We start from the raw sequence: 23,769 nt of genomic DNA on the forward strand, positions 1-23,769 counted from the left end.
CTTTCAAAAGCTAGGCCTACCTTTCCACCCCAGGCAGAGTAGGCCTACCGACACAGAATGTAAGCTTTAACTGCTGGTTACATGGCTTAACCCAATGAGAGGTCACACGTGTTTCCCTAAAATCTGTCTGGGTTTAACATCTTTTATTGTACAGAAAGTGAATATCTTAATTAATAGATAGGGACAGAATTAGATTACTTCCCAAGCAAAGTCTATTTTTTGTCTAGCCTTTGATATCCCCATATCGGAGTCACGTCTTTCCTGGGTATTTTACTGTTTGTTTCTAGCGTAAAGCATCTCGGACCAAAGCGCTTTATGTAATCGGATCCGTTTTATCTTATTCAAAATCATAAACTAACAAGGGGTACGCCTGTGCTTTTTGCCATTTTCTTTAATAAAAGGTAGGCCTATAGTACAATTATACTGTAGTAGTAGAAAGCTAGGCCTATAGTACAATTATACTGTAGTAGTAGAAAGCTATCAAAGTTGACCTCTGGTCTTCCTCATCTCCACACTCTCCTTCTAAAACTGAACATAACATAGGCTATTGGCTGGTCTGTGCGCAAGATAGGCTTAGTCCAAAAAACGCGCTAATAAACAAAACATTTTCTGAAAAAGCCTTTGACTCTCCTGAACTGCCACCATAGCCCTACACAGCACAGCCATTGGTTAGACAGGACACACTTTTTTACCATCAGCAAGAGCAGAGCAGGCCGGGTCACAGGGTTGGAATATCCATTGCTGTGTGTAATGCAGCCTGGTTTTATGTAAACTGTTGGGATAGTGATCTTAGAAATATAACTTTGCTCTGTGCTTCGCCTATATGCAGTTCGTAGACTATAAGCTATGGATCATTTGATTGAGACCACACTAAATGGCTTATAGGCCAACTTGATATTGCGCGCACATAGGAGAATCAGAGATGAGGGGCAGCATCAGGCACACATCGATATATAGCCCAGTGGCGACCCGTCATTAAAGGCAGGTGGGTCAGGGCCCCACCGTTTTTGAGCCCCACCTGTTGAGTAAAAAAAAAAAAATGCAGTACCAGTCAAAAGTTTGGACAAACCTACTCATTCAAGGGTTTTTCTTTATTTTTACCATTTTCTACATTGTAGAATAATAGTAAAGACATCAACGCTATGAAATAACACATTCATATATTCATGTAAAAAACAAAAAGTATTAGATTCTTCAATGTAGCTGTCATTGTCGTGTGTGTAGGTGGCAGGGAAGTCGGGCGCAGGAGAAACCAACTTGGTATAACTGGAGTTGTTTAATAAATAATAAACAACACAAACTCCAAAACCAATGTACATAAAAAAATAACATGGGGAAAAAATACCCCGTCGCCCACCAATACAAAAATACACTAAAACAATAACAACCAAACAATCTCGGACAAGGACATGAGGGGAAACAGAGGGTTAAATACACAACTATTAATGAATGGGATTGGAACCAGGTGTGTAGGAAAACAAGACAAAACCAATGGAAAATGAAAAATGGATCAATGATGGCTAAAAGACCGGTGACGTCGACCGCCGAGCACCACCCGAACAAGGAGGGGCATCGACTTCGGCAGAAGTCTTGACAGTAGCCACCCTTTGCCTTGACAGCTTTGGACAATCTTGGCATTCTCTCAACCAGCTTCATTAGGTAGTCACCTTGAATGTATTTCTATTAACAGATGTGCCTTGTTAAAAGTACATTTGTGGAATTTCTTTCCTTTTAAAAATGGGTTTGAGCCTATCAGTTGTGTTGTGACAAGGTAGGGTGGTATACAGAAGATAGCCCTATTTGGTAAAAGACCAAGTCCATATTATGGCAAGAACAGCTCAAATAAGCAAAGAGAAACGACAGTCCATCATTACTTTAAGACATGAAGGTTAGTCAATCCAGAAAATTTCAGGAACTTCAAAAGTTTCTTCAAGTGCAGTCGCAAAAACCATCAAGCACTATGATGAAACTGGCTCTCATGAGGACCGCCACGGGAAAGGAAGTCCCAGAGTTACCTCTGCCACAGAGGATAAGTTCTTTAGAGTTACCAGCCTCAGAAATTGCAGCCCAAATAAATGCTTCACAGAATTCAAGTAAGAGACACATCTCAACATCAACTGTTCAGAGGAGACCTCATGAATCAGGCCTTCATGGTCAAATTGCTGGAAAGAAACCACTACTAAAGGACACCAATAAGATGAAGAGACTTGCTTGGGCCAAGAAACACAAGCAATGGACTAGACCCGTTGAAATCTGTCCTTTGGTCTGATGAGTCCAAATTTGAGATTTTTGGTTCCAACCGCTGTGTCTTTGTGAAACGCGGAGTAGGTGAACGGATGATCTCTGCATGTGTGGTTCCCACCGTGAAGCATGGAGGAGGAGGTGGGATGGTGTCGGCATGCTTTGCTGGTGACACTGTGTGTGATTTTTTTTCGAATTTAACGAAACACTTAACCAGCATGGCAACCACAGCATTCTGCAGCGATACGCCATCCCATCTGGTTTGTGCTTACCTCAGGCAATGTAAGGGCTATTTGACCACGAAGGAGAGTGATGGAATGCTGCATCAGATGACTTGGCCTCCACAATCACTCGACATCAACCCAATCAGTTTGCAAACAATGTAAAAAAAATAATTGTTGAGTTAATAAAGCTGCATACAAACATGGTCTCTTTTTTGCTTTCTTGAGTAAGGCAAGCTCCAAAATGCAGGTGTTTGGACCTAGCTCAGTGTTTTCTATGGTGGTTGGGCAGCCAGCGGAATATACGGAGTGTAGGGGTTGGTAATGTTCTCTAGTTGTGCTGTGATTGGCTCAGTGTTCTGTCACTCATGGCGACACTACGTCACCGCAAAATCTACGGGGAGAGCTCAGAAATTCAAGCCCCTTGGGTGCTGCCATAGAGTTACATTAGAAGTGCCCATCCTGGCCTCCCGAGTGGCGCAGAGGTCTAAGGCACTGCATCGCAGTGCTTGAGGCATCACTACAGACCCGGGTCCCATCCCAAGCTGTGTCACAATTGGCCAGGGGTCCCATAGGGTGGCGCACAATTGGCCCAGTATCGTCTGGGTTAGGGGAAGGTTTGGTCGGGGGGGTCTTTACTTGGCTCATTGCACTCTAGCGACTCCTTGTGGCAGGCTGGGCGCCTGCAGGCTGACTTCAGTCGTCAGTTGAACAGTGTTTCCTCTGACACATTGGTGCAGCTGACTTCCAGGTTAAGCGGGCGGGTGTTAAGAAGCGTGGTTTGGCGGGTCATGTTTTGGAGGACGCATGACTCGACCTTCGCCTCTCCCGAGCCCGTTGTGGAGTTGCAGCGATGAAACAAGATCGAAATTGGGGAGAAAAATAAAGAAGTGCCCATCCAAGAAGGCTCAAGATCATTGGCCACACATAAAATGATCAAATCATGTTATATCTACCGTAGCTTTGATTGGACTGATCATGTCAACATCATACTTTCAAAATCTTAGCTAGCAGTCATCATCATGAATCAAGTCGACAATCTACTGGCAAATCCTTTTCGATCCTTGTCATATGAAGAAAAATTATAGATAAAACATATTGGTGATGATCGGCCATTGGACATAAACATTACACAACAAGTCGGAAATTTCAAATTCCAAAATGAGTGGCTTGGAAGGAATCAGTGGCTAACTGCAAGCATTTCAAAGCAATGCAAACCAATGCTACTCAGTGGAGTGGGTGTGTGGTCCAAGTCTGGGTTTAAGGGTCTCTTTTCCAAGCTTAAAAGGATAAACATTCAACATTGGCCATGCTGTCAATCCAGCATGACTTCTGCCACGTTCAAAACAACTGGAAATTCAGAGCTGGGAAATCTCAGACTTCAGTGAGTTCAAGCAAGCTGGAACTCGTAAAAAAACGAGCTCCGACTGGGAAAATACATTTTGAATGGTCATCCCAACTCGAAATACCAAGTCAGGAACTCAGGCCTCTTTCTAGAGCTCTGACCTGAAGATTACTGACGTCATGATTCAACCTTGTTTTTTTTCAGAGTTCCCAGTTGTCTTGAAAGCACCATAAATCCAGAGAATGCCAGACTTTGATGACAAAATGTGCCCACCACATCACATCAAGGTGAGTCCAAAAATGTATTGTATGCTGCTGCATAAATTATGTAATATGCCAGGGAGATATGTATACTGTAGCTAGGAAAGTAATACTATGTGTATGTTGTGTAGTAAATTGTTAGTAGCCCATGCGCCTCACCCTCATAATTTAGGCTGCTGTTCTGACTTAGTGGTGCACATTTAGCCTATAGCCCTGTTTTAGAGAAATGTCATCATTGAATATTGAGCTTTCATTGTCTGCTTATATGCCCCCTTTATTTATCCTATGGTTCTGTTTTGGTGTACAGGGAGAATACTGTAAGAAGTGTCCATGTTCTGAATTCTATCCTGTACATTTCAAAAGTGCTAAACAAACAGTTATATTGACTAGTCTGTCCTAGCTCGCTCATTAATGTCTTAATCAAAATTAAGGATGGCCTCTTATTCGCTTGTCTTCCCCTTATGCCATAGTTTGTACATCTCAATTGTCAGTAGAAACCACATTTGTTGAAGCAAGTCAGCCATATCAGCTGTGTTTTTTTAAGGCAGTAAATGAGGCTGAATGAACTGTTTCACTGCCAGACAAGGCTCTGCTGATAGCCAGGTGTAGCAGTGGTAAGGTGTTGGGACTCTGATGTTGGGACAGATTTATATAAGCTCTAACAGTTTGTGGGCCTCCGTTATAGTGCAATTAATGTTGTGTTGTGTAGTGGCTTTGCTGGCGTGCATCTAAAACAAATGTTTTATGTTTGCGCCACCAATATTCAAATGCTAAAATCGCCACTGATATAGCCTAATTAAACAACTAATTCTAAAACATTAAGAAATATTGAAATTTCATCAATTACAAGTTATATGACCCTCCCCTGGACTAGATTTTAAAAATACGAAACCAACCCCTTGACTGAAAATCAAAAAGCATGACACTCCCCCATTTTCTTCCATGTGACCATTCTGTAAATTTCGATCCATCCTGAATAATCTCATCATGTAGGTTATATCCGCAATGTATCTGCAAGATGTGGGCTAGAGCGCACTTTCCAATACCAGAGTGGGTACATATAACGCAACCTTTTTTTTGTGGCAAAACCATCAGTAGAGTTGAAAGTGCGATCGAAACAGACTTAACTTGTATTATTTATTCGGTACATGGGACTGTAACCACAAAAAAATTAAAATATTCGGAACAAGTGAATTTGAAGGAAACACACCTTTGGTGAAAAAAGCGCATACTGTTTTTATGCGCATTTTAGAATATTAGCATGAAAATCATTTGTCAATTGGATGGAAACTTACAAACACCTGTCCTCTATTGCGCACAATAGTGCTGAACCCAGTGATTGCTGCTTGATTTGTAGTCTTTATGGTTTTGTGTCATTGTGTATATGTTGGCCATTGATCATGCCCACTGCAGGGGAGACCAAAACAACTGTGCCCTGTCAAGACTGTAAACATCTTTTTTTTTTTATTATACTCTAGTGCACACTGTTGCTCCATGTCGCAAAGAGTCGGGCACAAAGAGAGAGCAACTGCGTAATTTCTCATCACCCTATAGCCCTAGCTGCGCTTTACAAGAAATCATTGCAGCTGAAGCCTGAAGGTTACCTATTTATGTAGTAAATTTATTACCTCATGATTGTTTTGTGTTTACTGGCTTTTGGAAGACTCTGGGTTGTAGATGGTGTGCAAGCGCAGCCCCTTTGATACCGAATGGGTTAAAGCTGTATCCCCCGGCAGTACATCTTCTGGTTGGAGGAGCGCAGCCTCGGCGAAATTAGCCCCTGCAGAACCCCGCTGGACCGTAGCCCGTCACGCACTGTACAGGCACACAACTCAGCAACCAGGTATAGAGGAATCGGTGCATTCACATCATACTTGTTGATCCGTTCCGTAAGGGAAGAGCAGGACATTGGTTCGACCTGAGATTTTACAGCGTGTGTAACCCCATTTTAAACATGTCTGTTGCGGGGGTGATGTCTCTAAAAACAGCCTCCAATAGACAGGCGGTGAGCAGAGCAACAATTCAGCGCAATGTTTTTTTAAGATGTTGAAATGTTTCTTCTTACATTCTCAGGCTAAACGTAACATGTGTAAGTATCATGACAATAATATCTGACATTATTTTCGTCTTCATCTGTTGCACTTTGACTACCATAATGTTGTAGCTAACCCATCTATAGGCCTATCATGGTTATGATCAGACCATCGATTGGAGGAATTCAAATTGTGATTGGAAATTGTGTAATTTCTTTCGCTTTTGTGAACCATTTTACTTTTTAGAATTACATGCACTTTTGGGCACACTATTTGACTGGTCCAAATGTTTTAGCCAAAGCCTAACCGAGCAATGCTTAGAATACTCTTCATTAAAACTCAGATATTTTCTCACAAATCACTGGTTAATTATCACACTAATGTCGAGTCTGTTTTGTGCCAATTATTGTAGGTTATGTAAGCTACATGGAAGTTGCGCTAAATACATTTCAAAACTTTGGTGTGATTTAAATGGTGTGAAATTTACAAAATATAGATCATGTATTATTTGTTTATGATAACCTTCGTTATTTGCTCAAATTAAATAGAAAACTTGGTCAAGATAATAATTTGCATTGTTTGCAAAGAGTAGGCCTAATTTAGTTTTCGCTGAGTCTGAACTCCCCTGCTTATCTGTGTTAGTAGGGCTAATACTGTATCTATTTAGTGAGATGAGTTCAAGAACACCTTCAAATGTCAGGTCGCAGCTTCCTCGCTCTCGTGAAACCCCGCTCTTTTATGTGGTGCTGAAGATAAATGATTTCAGCGCCGAAGTTTAGGGACAGCGCACAGCGGGGAAATTTGATGGTTTTCTGTATTGACAGTTTTAGGTGTTTTCAGCACTAGACAGCGCTCGCGAGTAGAGCCGATTTAATCATTGCCTTCCCTCACTCTGCTCACTCATCAGCGAGGAAATCGGCTGTGCATCTTAAAGCTGATTACATTGTCTGTTTGGTTCTCTAATGAATGGATAAACCACCTGACATTGTGTGAGAAACGTTCTCTATCAGGTCTGTAGGTTATCATATTCGATGGTAATTTGATATAGTGACCACTGATTTTCCTCTTTTCCTCTTTTCGCAGCCACAGGAATGGGGGAGAACAGACCTTAATGTAGGATCGTGTCTTCTGGACCTGTCTGACCCTATAGTTTTGGACATTATTCAATTTCAAGTGGCCGAACGTCTTGAATGAGAATGAATAAAGGGGGCTCTCGGTCGACCACATCGCTTCCACCGGAGCCGGTGGAAATCATCCGTAGCAAGTCGCACTCCCGCCGGGTGACACTCAATGTTGGTGGTCTTCTCCACGAAGTTCTATGGAGAACGCTGGACAGGTTGCCCCGAACAAGGCTGGGCAAACTACGAGACTGTAACACCCACGAGTCTCTCATGGAGATATGCGATGACTACAGCTTGGATGATAATGAGTATTTTTTCGACAGACACCCTGGGGCTTTCACGTCCATTCTGAATTTCTCCCGCACGGGAAAGTTGCACATGATGGAGGAGATGTGTGCTCTGTCGTTCAGTCAGGAGCTGGACTACTGGGGTATAGATGAGATCTACCTGGAGTCCTGCTGCCAGGCCAGGTACCACCAGAAGAAGGAACAGATGAATGAGGAGCTCAAACGAGAGGCTGAGTCTATGAAGACCAGGGAAGGCGAGGATTTTGATACCACATGTTGTTCTGAGAAGCAAAAGAAACTTTGGGATCTCCTGGAGAAGCCTAGCTCATCGTTAGCTGCTAAGGTAAGCACTAAGACAGGTAGGCTACCTCTTCAAGTTTATCTGAACGTTGTCCTGCATGGGCTTATTGCTCTGCTATGCATTGCGTGTCATCTCACTTTAAGTGGATCAGCAATGAATAAGCGAATGTAACTTGACCTAGGTCCTCCTAGGTAAACATTATTGGTGGCTTACTGCCAGTCTACACAATTCAATTTAGTATTTTGTATTACATTCAACATTTTGTTGACAAATAATTTGCTTATTACATTGTTAATCTTTCAACAATGACATGGCCTGTCCTTGAGGGTGAGAGTTGTTCTGAAGAGGAAAGTCATAACTAACAAATGTTGACTTTGATTTATCTATTTAATCAACAAGCAATAAGAACAGTGTTGCATTGAATACTTTAAGTTTCTAGACTTGTAAGTGCTACAGTAGGCATCATACTATGAGTGTGTTTGTGAGGTAGCAGGTCATTGCAGGTTGACTTCATGAGGTTGACATAAAGCCTTTTGTGGTCTCTGATGCATGGGTGGCTCCCATCACCTCGAAGCCACCAATCAATACCAATTAAACGGAGCATTAGGTCCATCATGACAGACTGATCTGATGTTATGCATATAGCTGATGTTGCCCTCATATTTAAAACTTAGAATACTGATTTTTGTCTGGAGACAAGTGGGCAGTAGCCTACTAGGAAGTGGGAAGCACAGGTACAAGGACCAGTTGGTGATCAGTGTGTGATTGAATGCATGCAGTTCTAATGATCTTGTCCCTCTCTGTCGGTTTCAGACTCCAACGGTCTCTTTGATTTCAAACCCAGTGTGATTCTTATAAAGGTCTCTTGAACTGAAGAGGCAACCTGTTTCAGGATGTTAGTTCATATTTTTATTGGCAAATTGAAAGAGGAAGGAGAGAGAAATATATCTTATTACTGCATCTCAGGGGACAGGAGAAAATCGATGCATGATTCAAAACCAATACATAAATGAAACTCTTCAACGGATTATCGTCAGTTTAATCGAGTATACAAACTTATTCTTGTTTTTGGATGTCATAATGAATGTATGTAGTTGGGAAATTATTCCTGGTAAAATTATCCTTGATGAAATTTATCGGCTCATAGCTCACGCTGCAGCCGTAAAGCAAAGCAACACATTTACTGGGCTGGACCAATGGACACAGTCGTGTTAAGATAACTACTGTTTTATTATATCAATATTCAGTTTACATTAATAATAATAATGCAATAACATGTTCTGAACACAACAACTGTAAATAGATTAATAATTTGGAAAGTGGGGATCAATATTGTACAGGTATCATTATATAGCTGGCGTGGCAAATGTGAGTGTTGCTTTGTTTTTCTATACCTTTTTCCGCTTACTTGTTACCAATGCAGCATTAACTTTTTATGAAGACTTTGTAGAGTTTATGGATCATTCCCTTCCTGATTTGTACTGGCAATGGACTTCACCTGCTCTGCCTGTGTATTAGATGTTATTTTAGTTTCTGAGAAGACCCTCCCAAGGGACTTATACACACATACAATAGGGCTGAAAAAAGAAGCTAAGGGCCATGTCCTCTGTCAGGTATTTGCCCATCCTGGTCTCATAGACTAGACATAACATGGTAAATGTACATCTGGAAAGTATGGTGGGGTTGATGGGTAAGCGTATAACGCAAATGTCCAGAAACCCAAAGGTTGCGTGTTTGAATCTCATCACGGACAACTTCAGCATTTTAGCTTATCAGCAACTTTGCAACTACTTACTACTGTTTATCTACTTTGCAACTACTTAGCATGTTTCCCTAACCTCAACACTTTAATCTAACTCTTAACCCTAACCTTAACTCCTAACCCCTAGCCTAGCTAATGTTAGCCACCTAGCTAACGTTAGCCACAACAAATTGGAATTCGTAACGTATCATTCGTTTTGCAAATTTGTAACATATATTGTACAAATTGCAATTTGTAACATACACTACATGACAGACCATTATTACTCCACCATCAAACTTTACAGTTGGCACTATGCATTGGGGCAGGTAGCGTTCTCCTGGCATCCGCCAAATCCAGATTTGTCTGTCGGACTGCCAGATGGTGAAGCGTGATTCATCACTCCAGAGTCCAATGGTGGCGAACTTCACACCACTCCAGTCGATGCTTGGCATTGCGCATGGTGATCTTAGGCTTGTGTGCTACTGCTCGGCCATGGAAACCCATTTCATGAAGCTCCCGATGAACAGTTCTTGTGCTGACGTTACTTCCAGAGCCAGTTTGGGCCCCTGCCCTAGCAGATCTATTCAACTTGTCTTTACTGACTTGTGAAATACTTTTTGTGTGTAAATGTGCCTGAGTGACCCCTCTTCATAAAGCTGGAAACTCCTTAGACTCAAATAACTATAGTCCTATATCAGTAATATGTTGAATTGCAATAATCTTTGAGAAATTAATTCATTCCCAAATGTGTCAGTACCTAGATAGATTTCATTTAATTTCACCCTTTCAGTCTGGATTTAGACCCAACCATTATACCACTACAGCATTAGTGAAACTTACTAATGATATACATTCTTCATCTGACCAAGGCAAACTAACTGGTACCATCTTTATTGATTTATCAAAAGGATCATTCTATCTTACTAGCAAAACTTCAAAACATTGGTTTCACTAACAGATCACTAAACTGGTTTCATGCATATCTTAGCAATCGAAAACAATGTGTTTACATAGAAGGACACAAATCACATCTTCTTGGACTCAGTAGAGAAGTACCTCAAGGTTCAGTATTGGCCCCCCCTCTTTTCTCTATAATCAGAAATGAATTGCCTCTAATTTGTCAGAATACACATAATCCCTTATATGCTGATGATCGTGCGCTATATATCAGGTTCAAATATTTTGTAGATACAAGCAACTCTCCATGATGATTTTAACACTTTGCAAAAATGGTTTCTAGCAAATAATTTGGTTTTAAATCAAACAAAGTCCTATATCATGCAGTAGCGATGCATGGGTAAAATCACTGGGGAAGCCAAGCCAGGGGAAAAAAGCCATATTACAACTAATGTGTTGTGATAATTGTGTTGTTTGCTCTATAACCTCTTAATTCATATGCCTTAACACAGTGATACATAGAACTAAGGCCAAGACAATAAGAAGACACAGTGGCAGAATACCACACCTTTGTTTCATCACAAAACCGTAGAGCAACATCTGTCTGGTGTCAGAGTCCACAAAGCATATTGCATGTCAAAAACATTTACATGACTTACAGCATGGTCAATCAAGTTAATATTACCGACATTTTCGGACAACTAAACAACTATTGATTTAGAACACAGAATAATATGCAAATATTGTAAACTCCAGGTGTGCAAAGCTCTACCCAGAAACTATTGCAGTTTGGACCCAGAATGGGACTTGAGCTATGAAAAAGGATGCTCAGTGTTTTTGCCCAGCCAGTACTGACTCAGTAGGACTAATTACATAACAGCCTCCTCTCCCTTCAGCTGTAGACAGCCTGCATCATGTCACATTCATTTAGCAAATGCTCATATCCAGAGTGTCTAGGGTTAAGGGCCTTGCTCAAGGGCACAACAACGCGTTTTTCACCTGGTCAGTTCATGGATTTGAACCAGCGACCTTTCGGTTACTGGCCCAAAGCTCTTAACCGCTAGGTTAACTGCCGTCCACAGGAAGACCTGGCTGGTGCTGCACTAAAGCATGTCTCAGCATGTTTCTGCCTTATAGACCACAGTTCACGCTCTGGTGCATAAGAACCTTGGCTATGCAATAAGACAGGCTTACGGTGTATCAGATGGTTGTAGCCTGTACATCTTACCTTACATTAGAACCCCTGACCTGCTCACATCTGACCATAAACCTCACTTTGAGACGATATTGCTTCATGGTGAGCAGCCAGCTTGTGAGTGAGGAGTTAACTGAGCATCCGTCTGGGCTGAGGTTGACAGCTCTATGTGCCCTGTCAGGGTGAAGCCATCAACAGTGTTCTTCAGCTCCCGCCAGGTCCCATATATTTTCATCCAGTATGGGCTGACAAACTAATTGTTTTAAGCCGGGGAAGGAAATCAATGACAATTGCATTAAGATAAAAGGTAAGTCGGGTTGGGTGAGGACAGGACACACCCTGGACAGGCAGGCAGGGGAGAGAGAGGCTCAGAGGCAGAGTAGCGTGTGTGGACCGCTGGACCGCTGGCCGAGGAGATATCTTTCTCCGCAGGAGGGCGTGTGGCTTCACATGCTAACTTCCAGGCCAACCTGTCTCTCTCTCACACTGAGCCCAGCATGACTTGAGGATGGATGGTCACACTACAAGAGCAGTACAGTAGCATGGTGGGGTTTATGTTATTTAAGTGATTCATGTCGCAGTAGCTTTATGACTACTAGGACCTAAGATTAGACTAGGGATGGATGGTTTTGGATGTGTGTGTGTGTGCGTGTACGTGTGTGAGAGAGAGAGTAAAAGTGTGTTTGCTGTGTGCTGACAGGATGTGTGAGAGACTGTCCTATGAAGTGTGTTGAAGGGGATGTTTTTGAGGGTTCGATGGTGTCTGGTAGTCTTACTGTGCTTTCTGAATGCCTATAAATCCATGGCACACAACCTTTCTGTTGCCTGACTGATTCAATCACCATATATCTCTTACCAGCCTGACGCAGGGGGCCGGTTGGCACACAGACAGACAGACAGAGAGCACTGAGGGCCAAGCTACATTCCCCAGGCTCTCTCTCTCTATCTCACCTCTCTGCCTCGTCTCTCCATCTCACCCCTTTCTCCTCTTCACTCTCCATCACTCGTTTCTTTCCTCTCTCTTAAAAGCTTACTCTTGTCTCTCGTGCAGTCCCTATTTCTCATTCTCTCCTCTCTGCTCTGATTATTCAGATCAGAATAACTTCATCAGCATTTCAGCACTCTTTAGCAGAGATAGTGATATAACATATCAACTAGCAACTAACAGAGATGAAAGGATACAATAAATACAATACAGTAATTAATACAAACCCTTACACAGATATGAGGTAAACATACAAACATGCCTAATCATGTAAAATCACCATAACACTGGATCTATTAAGAGTCTTCTTCGTCAGTCGTTTTGTTTTGCTCCGATGTCGATGTCACGTTTAATTATTCATGTAATTTCTTATGTCTCACTTTCAGTGCTCTCCCTGAACAGAATTTGGGTACAGATTTATAATTCACCTTCTCATGCAACACCATTCCCCACACTTAAAGCCAAGCCTCCTGCACCTGGGTATGCTTCATAGATGAGGTCTGAGACATGACTTTCATATTGACCCACCATAGCATTTGAGCTTTATTTGTGATGGTTGCCCCTGAGATCATTCCCTTGCAATGTACATGTAAGAACAAGTGTGCATTGATTATTGATGCAGCCTAACCTCGCAAATGTTTTCTCCAGGTAGCAAAGATGGTGTTGGAAGAATTTGAATGAATCTCTTTTCTGACGGCTGAAAGCCAAAGCAAATCAATTTACATATTTTGTCTGCTATTAGACCTGTCCCAAATTCCTAGAGGAATGTGCAGCCTTGGTGAAAATGCTTTGTGGTTCTCGTAGGTTACTCTCATTGTGTCAATAAATCCCTATGTGCCCCTAAAGCATAGCTTAATCTTTGAGATTCTTAACCTTTCGATTCTGCTTGTTACTGACATATCTTTAACCTGTGTCTTTTTATTGTTTACATTTTAAATCCATGACCACAAGGGCACAGCCTTCAGAGATGCTCCTCTTCACCACGACTTGTACACAAACCAACATTTACATTATAGATTTTTGACATGTCTTTGATAGCATTTGATCAATGTGTAGCAGCACATGGATGGAGGAGATAGGCCAAAGAAACTAAAAAGCCCTAGCAGAGGAGAAAATCTCTCCCATCAGTAAGCTGCTGAGAAGGGGATTTAATTGTTTGTGTTGTTGCCAATGTCTGTTTCGTATGTCTCATTTTCAAATCAATTCAAATGTTATCTTTGAAGATCTTCTTCTGTTGGCACTCCAAAAAGTCCCAGCTACATCACAAATGGTCCTTTTGTTCGATAAAGTCCTTATTTATAACCCCAAAAACTCAATTTAGCTGGTGCGCTTCATTCAATAATCCACCGGTTTCCCTCCTTCAAAATGCATACAAAATGAATCCCAAATGTTACCAATAAACTTCTCCAAACAAGTCAAACAACATTTATAATCAAACCTCAGCTACCCTAATATGTAAATAAACGATAAAATTTAAGACGGAGAATCGTTATTGTCTTTACCGGAGATAAACAACAAAGAACGCGTTCTCATCCACGCGCATAAAAACACTACAGCCAAAATGGGAGCCACTTAGAAAAACTACAAATTCTAGCTAATTTTTCCAGAAACAAGCCTGAAACTCTTTCTAAAGACTGTTGACATCTAGTGGAAGCCCTAGGAACTGCAATCTGGGAGGATTTTGCCTCATAATAAACATGACAGCCATTGGAAACAGTGGTAGGCTGAACATTGTTTTGGGGGGATGGTTTGTCCTCGGGGTTTTGCCTGCCATATCAGTTCTGTTATACTCACAGACATTATTTTAACAGTTTTAGAAACTTTACAGTGTTTTCTATCCAACTCTGCCAATTATATGCATATCCTAGCTTCTGGGCCTGAGTAACAGGCAGTTTACTTTGGGCACGCTTTTCATCCGGACGTCAAAATACTGCCCCCTAGCCCAAAGAGGTTAACAAAGAGTTGCAGTCAGTTTTGGAATGGGTGGCCAGTAATAAACTGGTCCTGAACATCTCTAAAACTAAGAGCATTGTATTTGGTACAAATCATTCCTTAAGTGCTAGACCTCAGCTGAATCTGGTAATGAATGGCTGTTGAACAAGTTGAGGAGACTAAATTACTTGGCGTTACCTTAGATTGTAAACTGTCATGGTCAAAACATATAGATTCAATGGTGGTAAAGATGGGGAGAGGTCTGGCCGTAATAAAGAGACGCTCTGCTTTTTGACACCACACTCCAAAAAGCAAGTTATGCAGACTCTAGTTTTGTCTAATCTTGATTATTGTCCAGTCGTGTGGTCCAGTGCTGCAAGGAAAGACCTAGTTAAGCTGCAGCTGGCCCAGAAAACAGCAGAACATTTTGCTCTTCATTGTAATCAGAGGGCTGATATAAATACTATGCATGCCAGTTTCTCTTGGCTAAGAGTTGAGGAGAGACTGACTGCATCACTTCTTCTTTTTATAAGAAACATTAACCTCTCTAGGGTCGGCGGGACGAAATCGTCCCACCTACTCAACAGCCAGATGAATCCCGTGGCGCGTTATTCAAATACCTTAGAAATGCTATTACTTCAATTTCTCAAACATATGACTATTTTACACCATTTTAACCTCTATGGGCTAGGTGGGACGCAAGCGTCCCACCCGTGGTGCACTCCATCAACAGCAGGTGCATTTCAAGAGCGGCAAATTTGAATCCAAATAAATGTCAAAATTCAAATTTTTCAAACATACAACTATTTTACACCCTTTGAAAGATAAACATCTCCTTAATCTAACCACGTTTTACGATTTCAAAAAGGTTTTACGGCGAAACCATAAATTTAGAGTATGTTAGGACAGTACATTTACAAGAGTTGTGTGTAATGTTTTGTCAATTCAAAGACAGGGTCACCAAAACCATAAAACCAGCTAAAATGATGCACTAACCTTTTACAATCTCCATCAGATGACACTCCTAGGACATTATGTTAGACAATGCATGCATTTTTAGTTCTATCAAGTTCATATTTATATCCAAAAACAGCGTTTTACTATGGCATTGATGTTGAGGAAATCGTTTCCCTCCAATAACCGGCAGTCAAGTCAGCACCACAAATTAAATAATTAAAATTAGAAAACATTGGTAAAATATTATATTGTCATTTAAAGAATTATAGATTTACATCTCTTGAACGCAATCAACTTGCCAGATTTAAAAATAACCTTACTGGGAAATCACACTTTGCAATAATCTGAGCACTGCGCCCAGAAAAATACGCGTTGCGATACAGACTAGCCGTAATGTTGGGGAGATCTAAAATCGAAAATACTATGTAAATAATCCATTACCTTTGATTCTCTTCATCAGATGTCACTTCCAGGTATCACAGGTCCATAACGAATGTAGTTTTGTTCAAAAAAGCTCATCATTTATGTCCGAAAATCTCCGTCTTGTTAGCACATGATCTAAGCCCGCCGGACTTCACTTCATGAACGAGGGGAAAAAATATATTTACGTTCGTTCAAACATGTCAAACGTTGTATAGCATAAATCATTAGGGCCTTTTTTAACCAGAACATGAATAATATTCAAGGTGGACGAATGCATTCTCTTTTATAACGTATTGGAACGAGGGTACCCAACATGAACTCGCGCGCCAGGTGTCTAATGGGCCATCATCGTTCCATAGCTCTTGTTCGGTCAGATCTCCCTCCAGAAGACTCAAAACACTTTGTAAAGGCTGGTGACATCTAGTGGAAGCAATAGGAAGTGCCAAAATATTCCTCAGCCCCTGTGTTTTTCAATGGCATGGGTTTAAAGGTAATACAACACATCAGGTATCCACTTCCTGTCAGAAAATGTCTCAGGGTTTTGCCTGCCAAATGAGTTCTGTTATACTCACAGACACCATTCAAACAGTTTTAGAAACTTTAGAGTGTTTTCTATCCATATATAATAAGTATATGCATATTCTAGTTACTGGGTAGGATTAGTAACCAGATTAAATCGGGTACATTTTTTTATCCAGCCATGCAAATACTGCCCCCTAGCCCTAACAGGTTAAAGACAAGACTCTCGTTAATCTAACCACACTGTCCGATTTCAAAAAGGCTTTACAACGAAAGCAAAACATTAGATTATGTCAGCAGAGTACCCAGCCAGAAATAATCAGACACCCATTTTTCAAGCTAGCATATAATGTCACATAAACCCAAACCACAGCTAAATGCAGCACTAACCTTTGATGATCTTCATCAGATGACAACCCTAGGACATTATGTTATACAATACATGCATGTTTTGTTCAATCAAGTTCATATTTATATCAAAAAACAGCTTTTTACATTAGCATGTGACGTTCAGAACTAGCATACCCCCCGCAAACTTCCGGTGAATTTACTAAATTACTCACGATAAACGTTCACAAAAAACATAACAATTATTTTAAGAATTATAGATACAGAACTCCTCTATGCACTCGCTATGTCCGATTTTAAAATAGCTTTTCGGTGAAAGCACATTTTGCAATATTCTAAGTAGATAGCCCGGCATCACATGGCTAGCTATTTAGACACCCACCAAGTTTAGCCCTCACCAAAGTCAGATTTACTATAAGAAAAATGTTATTACCTTTGTTGTTCTTCGTCAGAATGCACTCCCAGGACTTCTACTTCAATAACAAATGTTGGTTTGGTTCAAAATAATCCATAGTTATGTTCAAATATCCTCTGTTTTGTTCGTGCGTTCAAGACACTATCCGAATGGTAAAGAAGGGTGACGCGCACGACACATTTCGTGACAAATAAATTCTAAATATTCCATTACCGTACTTCGAAGCATGTCAACCGCTGTTTAAAATCAATTTTTATGCAATTTTTCTCGTAAAAAAGCGATAATATTCCGACCCAGGAAAGCGTGTTTAGGTTCAAAGAGAGAGAAAATAAAAACATGGGGTCGACTCGTGCACGCGCCTCAGTCCCATTGTCCTCTGATAGAGCACTTACCAAAACCGCTAATGTTTTTCAGCCAGTGGCTGGAATTACATCATTCAGCTTTTTCCCGCCTTCTGAGAGCCTATGGGAGCCGTAGGAAGTGTCATGTTACAGCAAAGATCCTCAGTTTTCATTAAAGAGAGCCAAGAAGAACAAGAACTTGTCAGACAGGTCACTTCCTGTAAGGAATCTTCTCAGGTTTTTGCCTGCCATATGAGTTCTGTTATACTCACAGACACCATTCAAACAGTTTTAGAAACTTTGGGGTGTTTTCTATCCAAAGCCAATCATTATATGCATATTCTAGTTTCTGGGCAGTAGTAATAACCAGATTAAATTGGGTACGTTTTTTATCCGGCCGTGCAAATACTGCCCCCTACCCCCAACAGGTTAAAGTGTTGAAAATCCCAAATTGTTTGCATAGTCAACTTACACACAACTCTGACACACACACTTATCCCACCAGACATGCCACCAGGGGTCTTTTCACAGTCCCCAAATCCAGAACAAATTCAAGAAAGTGTACAGTATTATACAGAGCCCTTACTGCATGGAACTTCCTTCCATCTCATATGGCTCAAATAAACAGCAAACCTGGTTTCAAAAAACAGATGCAGCAACACCTCACGGCACAACGCCTCTCCCCTATTTGACCTAGATAGTTTGTGTGTATGCATTGATATGTAGGCTACGTGTGCCTTTTCAAAAATGTATGTAGTTCTGTCCTTGAGCTGTTCTTGTCTATTGATGTTCTGTATTATGTCATTCTGTATTATGTTTAATGTTTTGTGTGGACCCCAGGAAGAGTAGCTGCTGCTTTTGCAACAGCTAGTGGGGATCCTAATAAAATACCAAATACCAAACTTTGAAGAATCTCAAATATAAAATATATTTAGATTTGTTTAAAACTTTTTTGGTTACTACATGATTCCATATTGTCACGTCCTGACCAGCAGATGGAGCTGTTGTTGTAGTTTTGGGGTCAGGACGTGGCAGTCTTGTGTGTGTGATTGTTCTGTGTTGGTCTTGTGACTCCTGATCAGGAACAGCTGGGGATCGTTGTTCCTGATTGGGAGTCATATATGTAGGAGTATGTTTGTCACTTGGTTTTGTGGGTAGTTGTTTTTGCACTGCGTGTTGTGTGCCTGCAAAACTGTTCCTGTCTTATATATTGTTTGAATTGTTAAGTGGATGCTCTACTCCTTTATTTTAATTAAAGATGAGTATTCACATACCTGCTGCGCCTTGGTCCATTTTTACAGAAGACAGCCGTTACAGAACTACCCACCAAAGGACCAAGCAGCAGAAGAGGAGGAAGCCACAGGAGAAGAAAATGGAAGAATGGACCTGGCAGGACGAAAGAAAATTCTGGGCGGACAAGTTAAGGGAGCTAAGGGAACCCGAGAGGCAGCCCCAAGATTTTTTTGGGGGGGGGCACACGGGTAGTTTGGCCAGGCCAGGGAAGAGCCGTAAGCCAGCTACCCGTGACTACAGGGAGGTGCGTACGAGGTGGAGGGCGCCATGTTACGCTGAGGTGCGCACCATCTCGCCTATACGGACGCACAGCCCACTTCGCCCAGTACCAGCGCCCCGCAGGTGCCAGGGCAAGGGGAGCATCGAGCCGGAAGGGGTGATGCCAACCCTGCACTCAAGACCGCCAGTGCGCCCTTTCGGTCCGGTGTTTCCCGCTAGACACACTAGCATGGAGGTGCGTGTCTCCAGGCTGGTACGTCCAATACCTGCCCCACGCATCAGGAGTCAACAGTCGTCATCAGAGCTGCCCGCCAGTCAACAGTCACCAGAGCTGCCCGCCAGTCAACAGTCACCAGAGCTGCCCGCCAGTCAACAGTCGTCAGAGCTGCCCGCCAGTCAACAGTCGTCGGAGCTGCCCGCCAGTCAACAGTCGTCGGAGCTGCCCGCCAGTCAACAGTCGTCGGAGCTGCCCGCCAGACAACAGTCGTCGGAGCTGCCCGCCAGTCAACAGTCGTCGGAGCTGCCCGCCAGTCAACAGTTGTCGGAGCTGCCCGGACTGCGCTGAACTGCCGGAGTGGCCGGACTGCGCTGAACTGCCGGAGTGGCCGGACTGCGCTGAACTGCCGGAGTGGCCGGACTGCGCTGAACTGCCGGAGTGGCCGGACTGCGCTGAACTGCCGGAGTGGCCGGACTGCGCTGAACTGCCGGAGTGGCCGGACTGCCCTGAACTGCCGGAGTGGCCGGACTGCCCTGAACTGCCGGAGTGGCCGGACTGCCCTGAACTGCCGGAGTGGCCGGACTGCCCTGAACTGCCGGAGTGGCCGGACTGCCCTGAACTGCCGGAGTGGCCGGACTGCCCTGTTCTGCCGGAGTGGCCGGACTGCCCTGTTCTGCCGGAGTGGCCGGACTGCCCTGTTCTGCCAGAGTGGCCGGACTGCCCTGTTCTGCCAGAGTGGCCGGACTGCCCTGTTCTGCCAGAGTGGCCGGACTGCCCTGTTCTGCCAGAGTGGCCGGACTGCCCTGTTCTGCCAGAGTGGCCGGACTGCCCGGTTCTGCCAGAGGTGCCCGCCTGCCCTGATCTGCCAGGGTGCCCGGCCTGTCAGGATCAGCCCGAGTGGTCCTCCTGCCCTCCGGTCCAGCCCGAGTGGTCCTCCTGCCCTCCGGTCCAGCCCGAGTGGTCCTCCTGCCCTCCGGTCCAGCCCGAGTGGCCCGCATGCCTTCCGGCCCAGCCCGAGTGGCCCGCATGCCTTCCGGCCCAGCCCGAGTGGCCCGCATGCCTTCCGGCCCAGCCCGAGTGGCCCGCATGCCTTCCGGCCCAGCCCGAGTGGCCCGCATGCCTTCCGGCCCAGCCCGAGTGGCCCGCATGCCTTCCGGCCCAGCCCGAGGGGCCCGCATGCTCTCCGGCCCAGCCCGAGGGGCCCTCCTGTCCCCCGGCCCAGCCCGAGGGGCCCTCCTGTCCCCCGGCCCAGCCCGAGGGGCCCTCCTGTCCCCCGGCCCAGCCCGAGGGGCCCTCCTGTCCTCCGGCCCGGCTTGAGGGGTCCGTCTGCCTGGCGCAGCTATCGGCTCCACCGAAGTGGGCGACGCCGAGGGTGGAGCAGGGTCCACGTCCTGCACCGGAGCCACCTCCAGGATAGGTGGGTTGGGGAGGGAGGGTGTAGCACAGTGCCGTCGTTGACGGCAGCCACCCTCCCTTCCCTCCCTTATTGTTTAGGGGTTATTGTTTATGGGTTTTGTTGGGGATTTTGTTTGTTGGTGTTTTTTCGTTGTTAGGTGCATTCCGGGGTCTGCACCTTGAGGGGGGGGTACTGTCACGTCCTGACCAGCAGATGGAGCTGTTGTTGTAGTTTTGGGGTCAGGACGTGGCAGTCTTGTGTGTGTGATTGTTCTGTGTTGGTCTTGTGACTCCTGATCAGGAACAGCTGGGGATCGTTGTTCCTGATTGGGAGTCATATATGTAGGAGTATGTTTGTCACTTGGTTTTGTGGGTAGTTGTTTTTGCACTGCGTGTTGTGTGCCTGCAAAACTGTTCCTGTCTTATATATTGTTTGAATTGTTAAGTGGATGCTCTACTCCTTTATTTTAATTAAAGATGAGTATTCACATACCTGCTGCGCCTTGGTCCATTTTTACAGAAGACAGCCGTTACACATATGTGTTATTTCATAGTTTTGATGTCTTCACTATTATTCTACAAAGTAGAAAATAGTAAAAATAAAGAAAAACCCTTGAATGAGTAGGTGTGTCCAAACTTTTGACTAGTACTGTCGCTGGTAAATTCGCTTTGGCTATCTACTCCGATTTCAGACCACTCTCATCTGAGTTTACCTGAGCACAGAATAACTGACAAACCGCTCAACACCTGTTGAATATGGCCGGTGTCAGTAAATGGATTTGCAGAGAAGAATGGGAGAAACTACAGGTGTGCCAAGCTTGTTACAGACTCGAGGCTATAATCGCTGCCAAAGGTGCTTCAACAGAGTACATAGCAAAGGGTCTGAATACTTATGTAAATGTGATATTTCAGTTTTGTATTTTTTTATAAATTAGCAAACAGTTCTAAAAACCTGTTTTTGCTTTGTCATTATGGGGTAGTGTGTGTAGATAGATTGATGAGACATTTAAAAAAATTTTAATACATTTTAGAATAAGGCTATAACATAATTTTTTTGGGCAAAACTCAAGGGGTCTGAATACTTTCCAAATGCACTGTATAGCGTTTTGCTAAGCATCTAAAATATATTAATAAACAATCTGACAACTGTAATAGTTTACACACACATGAAGGTATCCACAGAAATAATTTCTGATGAAAAAACACAAAATGTGAAAAAATTGTGGATATAGCGTTTTGGAAATAATGTCATATTCTGCTGTACATTTGTCAAGCAGACATTCAGATGCATACAATATGAGATACTCCCTTATTTAAAAAAAAGCGTGTGGCTATTTGGCAGAGTGGGGTCCTGGAGAAATGTGTTGTTAATGTGTTGAAATTGAGGTCATACCTTTGGGCTACGGTTTCCTCTCCATCGAGATTATGAGTGGTGAAGAAAGCAGTTCCCTGGGACACGACTCAATGTCTGTAATCTATAAATTACTTCCTCTATTGATGGAGGTGCTCTATTACCAGTATGGACAGCAGCTACTGCATGGCTCACTGTGATCCTTAGGGCAGGCTTTGTGTTGTATGACTAATCACACAAAGATGTTTTATTTGTTTGTCCACCCTTTTGTGATGTATTGATTGGCTGTTGATTGATGTTATTTGAGATGGGGTTTTTTTTATCTCACAGACACTGTTGCCCGAGGACAATGTGGTTCTTGGTGGAAACAGACAAACATTTACATAGAGAACCATACAAACAACACACAGAGGAAAGAGATAACATGTATCTTATCACTATGGAAATGGGAATATAACTGCTCACTAGTATAGTTTATTATTAGTTAATTACATATAATTTATTACTATCCTAAATGCACTTTCTGATAATGACCCAAAAGTTATTCCTGATGTGGACTGAGATCAGAAGAGGAAAGGACTAATTGACAATTAGGCTAGAATGTACCTTGTATCCGCAGGATGTAGGCTGATGTTCTGATGGTAATACCTTTTGAATGGGAAGGCTTTCCTTACAAATGTGGAGGTCCACCTTCTAATTAGGACATCAGGATTGGCCTTCAACAGCTGACTGACTGTAGATACCTGCCATCACGGCTGGATTTAGTAGGCTAATCTTTGAGTTTGAACTGTGTTACTGTATTATACTGTATTATATGGAATGGAATTACGCACATCGTACAAACCATGATAAAGCAGAAGAGACGGTGCAATTCTAGTGCAGCACATGCGGCCTACAAAATTACAAGTATAGGCTAGCGTGTTTGATTTTGAAATATAATATGGCCTATTTATATAATTAGTAGGCTGACGCATATATATCTTTCATAATATTTCCCCTAATGTTATTGGCCGACTTCCTATTTCTCTCTATTGTTGCTTCATTCCTTCCTCGCTTTCAACAGTTAAATTAAATAAGTTCCATTGTCCTTATCTTCCTCATTCTGATGACATCCTTGAATAATATACTGTAGGACTAGAATTAGATGCAGAAGGCCTTAACTTCTCTTTATGAAGATTGAAGGGTTATGGGGCTGAGTTAACTGCTATAGCCTACCGCCATCACGCGTTTGCTCTTCTTTCAAACTACCCATTCCATTGATTGTTGCATTTAACATTCAGCAAAAAAGAGCTCTTTGATATAAAAAATTATGTAAAAAAATATGTCCAGCAAGCTATTCTAGTCTAGCTTTTCCTGCATGGGACTCAAAACGCTAAGGAGGGTTTCCTAAGGAGAGGCCGGCGGTGCACAGGTGCATGCGTATTGCGCAAAAGACAGAGGCTATAAATTAGAAGCTTATTAGGCATAACCCATCATTAATTAGATAAATATATAAGGCTAATACTGTAATTAATTTATTACCTGTAAGAGATCGGCAAGGACATACATATACAGTAACAGTCAAAAGTTTGGTCACACGTACTCATTCAAGGTTAATCTTTATTTTTACTATTTTCTACGTTGTAGAATAATAGTGGACATTAAAACTATGAAATAACACGTATGGAATCATGGGGTAACCAAAAAAGTGTGAAACAAATCAAAATATATTTGAGATTTGAGATTCTTC

General features: G+C 42.8%; 1 protein-coding gene across 1 annotated transcript; it reads left to right on the forward strand.

Annotated features, from left to right (window-relative positions):
- Positions 1 to 6,801: 6,801 nt before the first annotated feature.
- Positions 6,802 to 8,678, forward strand: LOC106583178 (potassium voltage-gated channel subfamily B member 1). Its single transcript, XM_082967496.1, has 2 exons — positions 6,802 to 7,867; positions 8,623 to 8,678. Exons 1-2 carry the CDS (start codon positions 7,291 to 7,293, stop codon positions 8,676 to 8,678), a joined length of 633 nt encoding a protein of 210 aa, XP_082823622.1. The 5' UTR covers positions 6,802 to 7,290.
- The last annotated feature ends 15,091 nt before the right edge of the window (positions 8,679 to 23,769 follow it).

Source organism: Salmo salar, chromosome 22 (assembly GCF_965601325.2).
Source record: "Salmo salar chromosome 22, fSalSal1, whole genome shotgun sequence".
Classification (NCBI taxonomy): domain Eukaryota; kingdom Metazoa; phylum Chordata; class Actinopteri; order Salmoniformes; family Salmonidae; genus Salmo; species Salmo salar.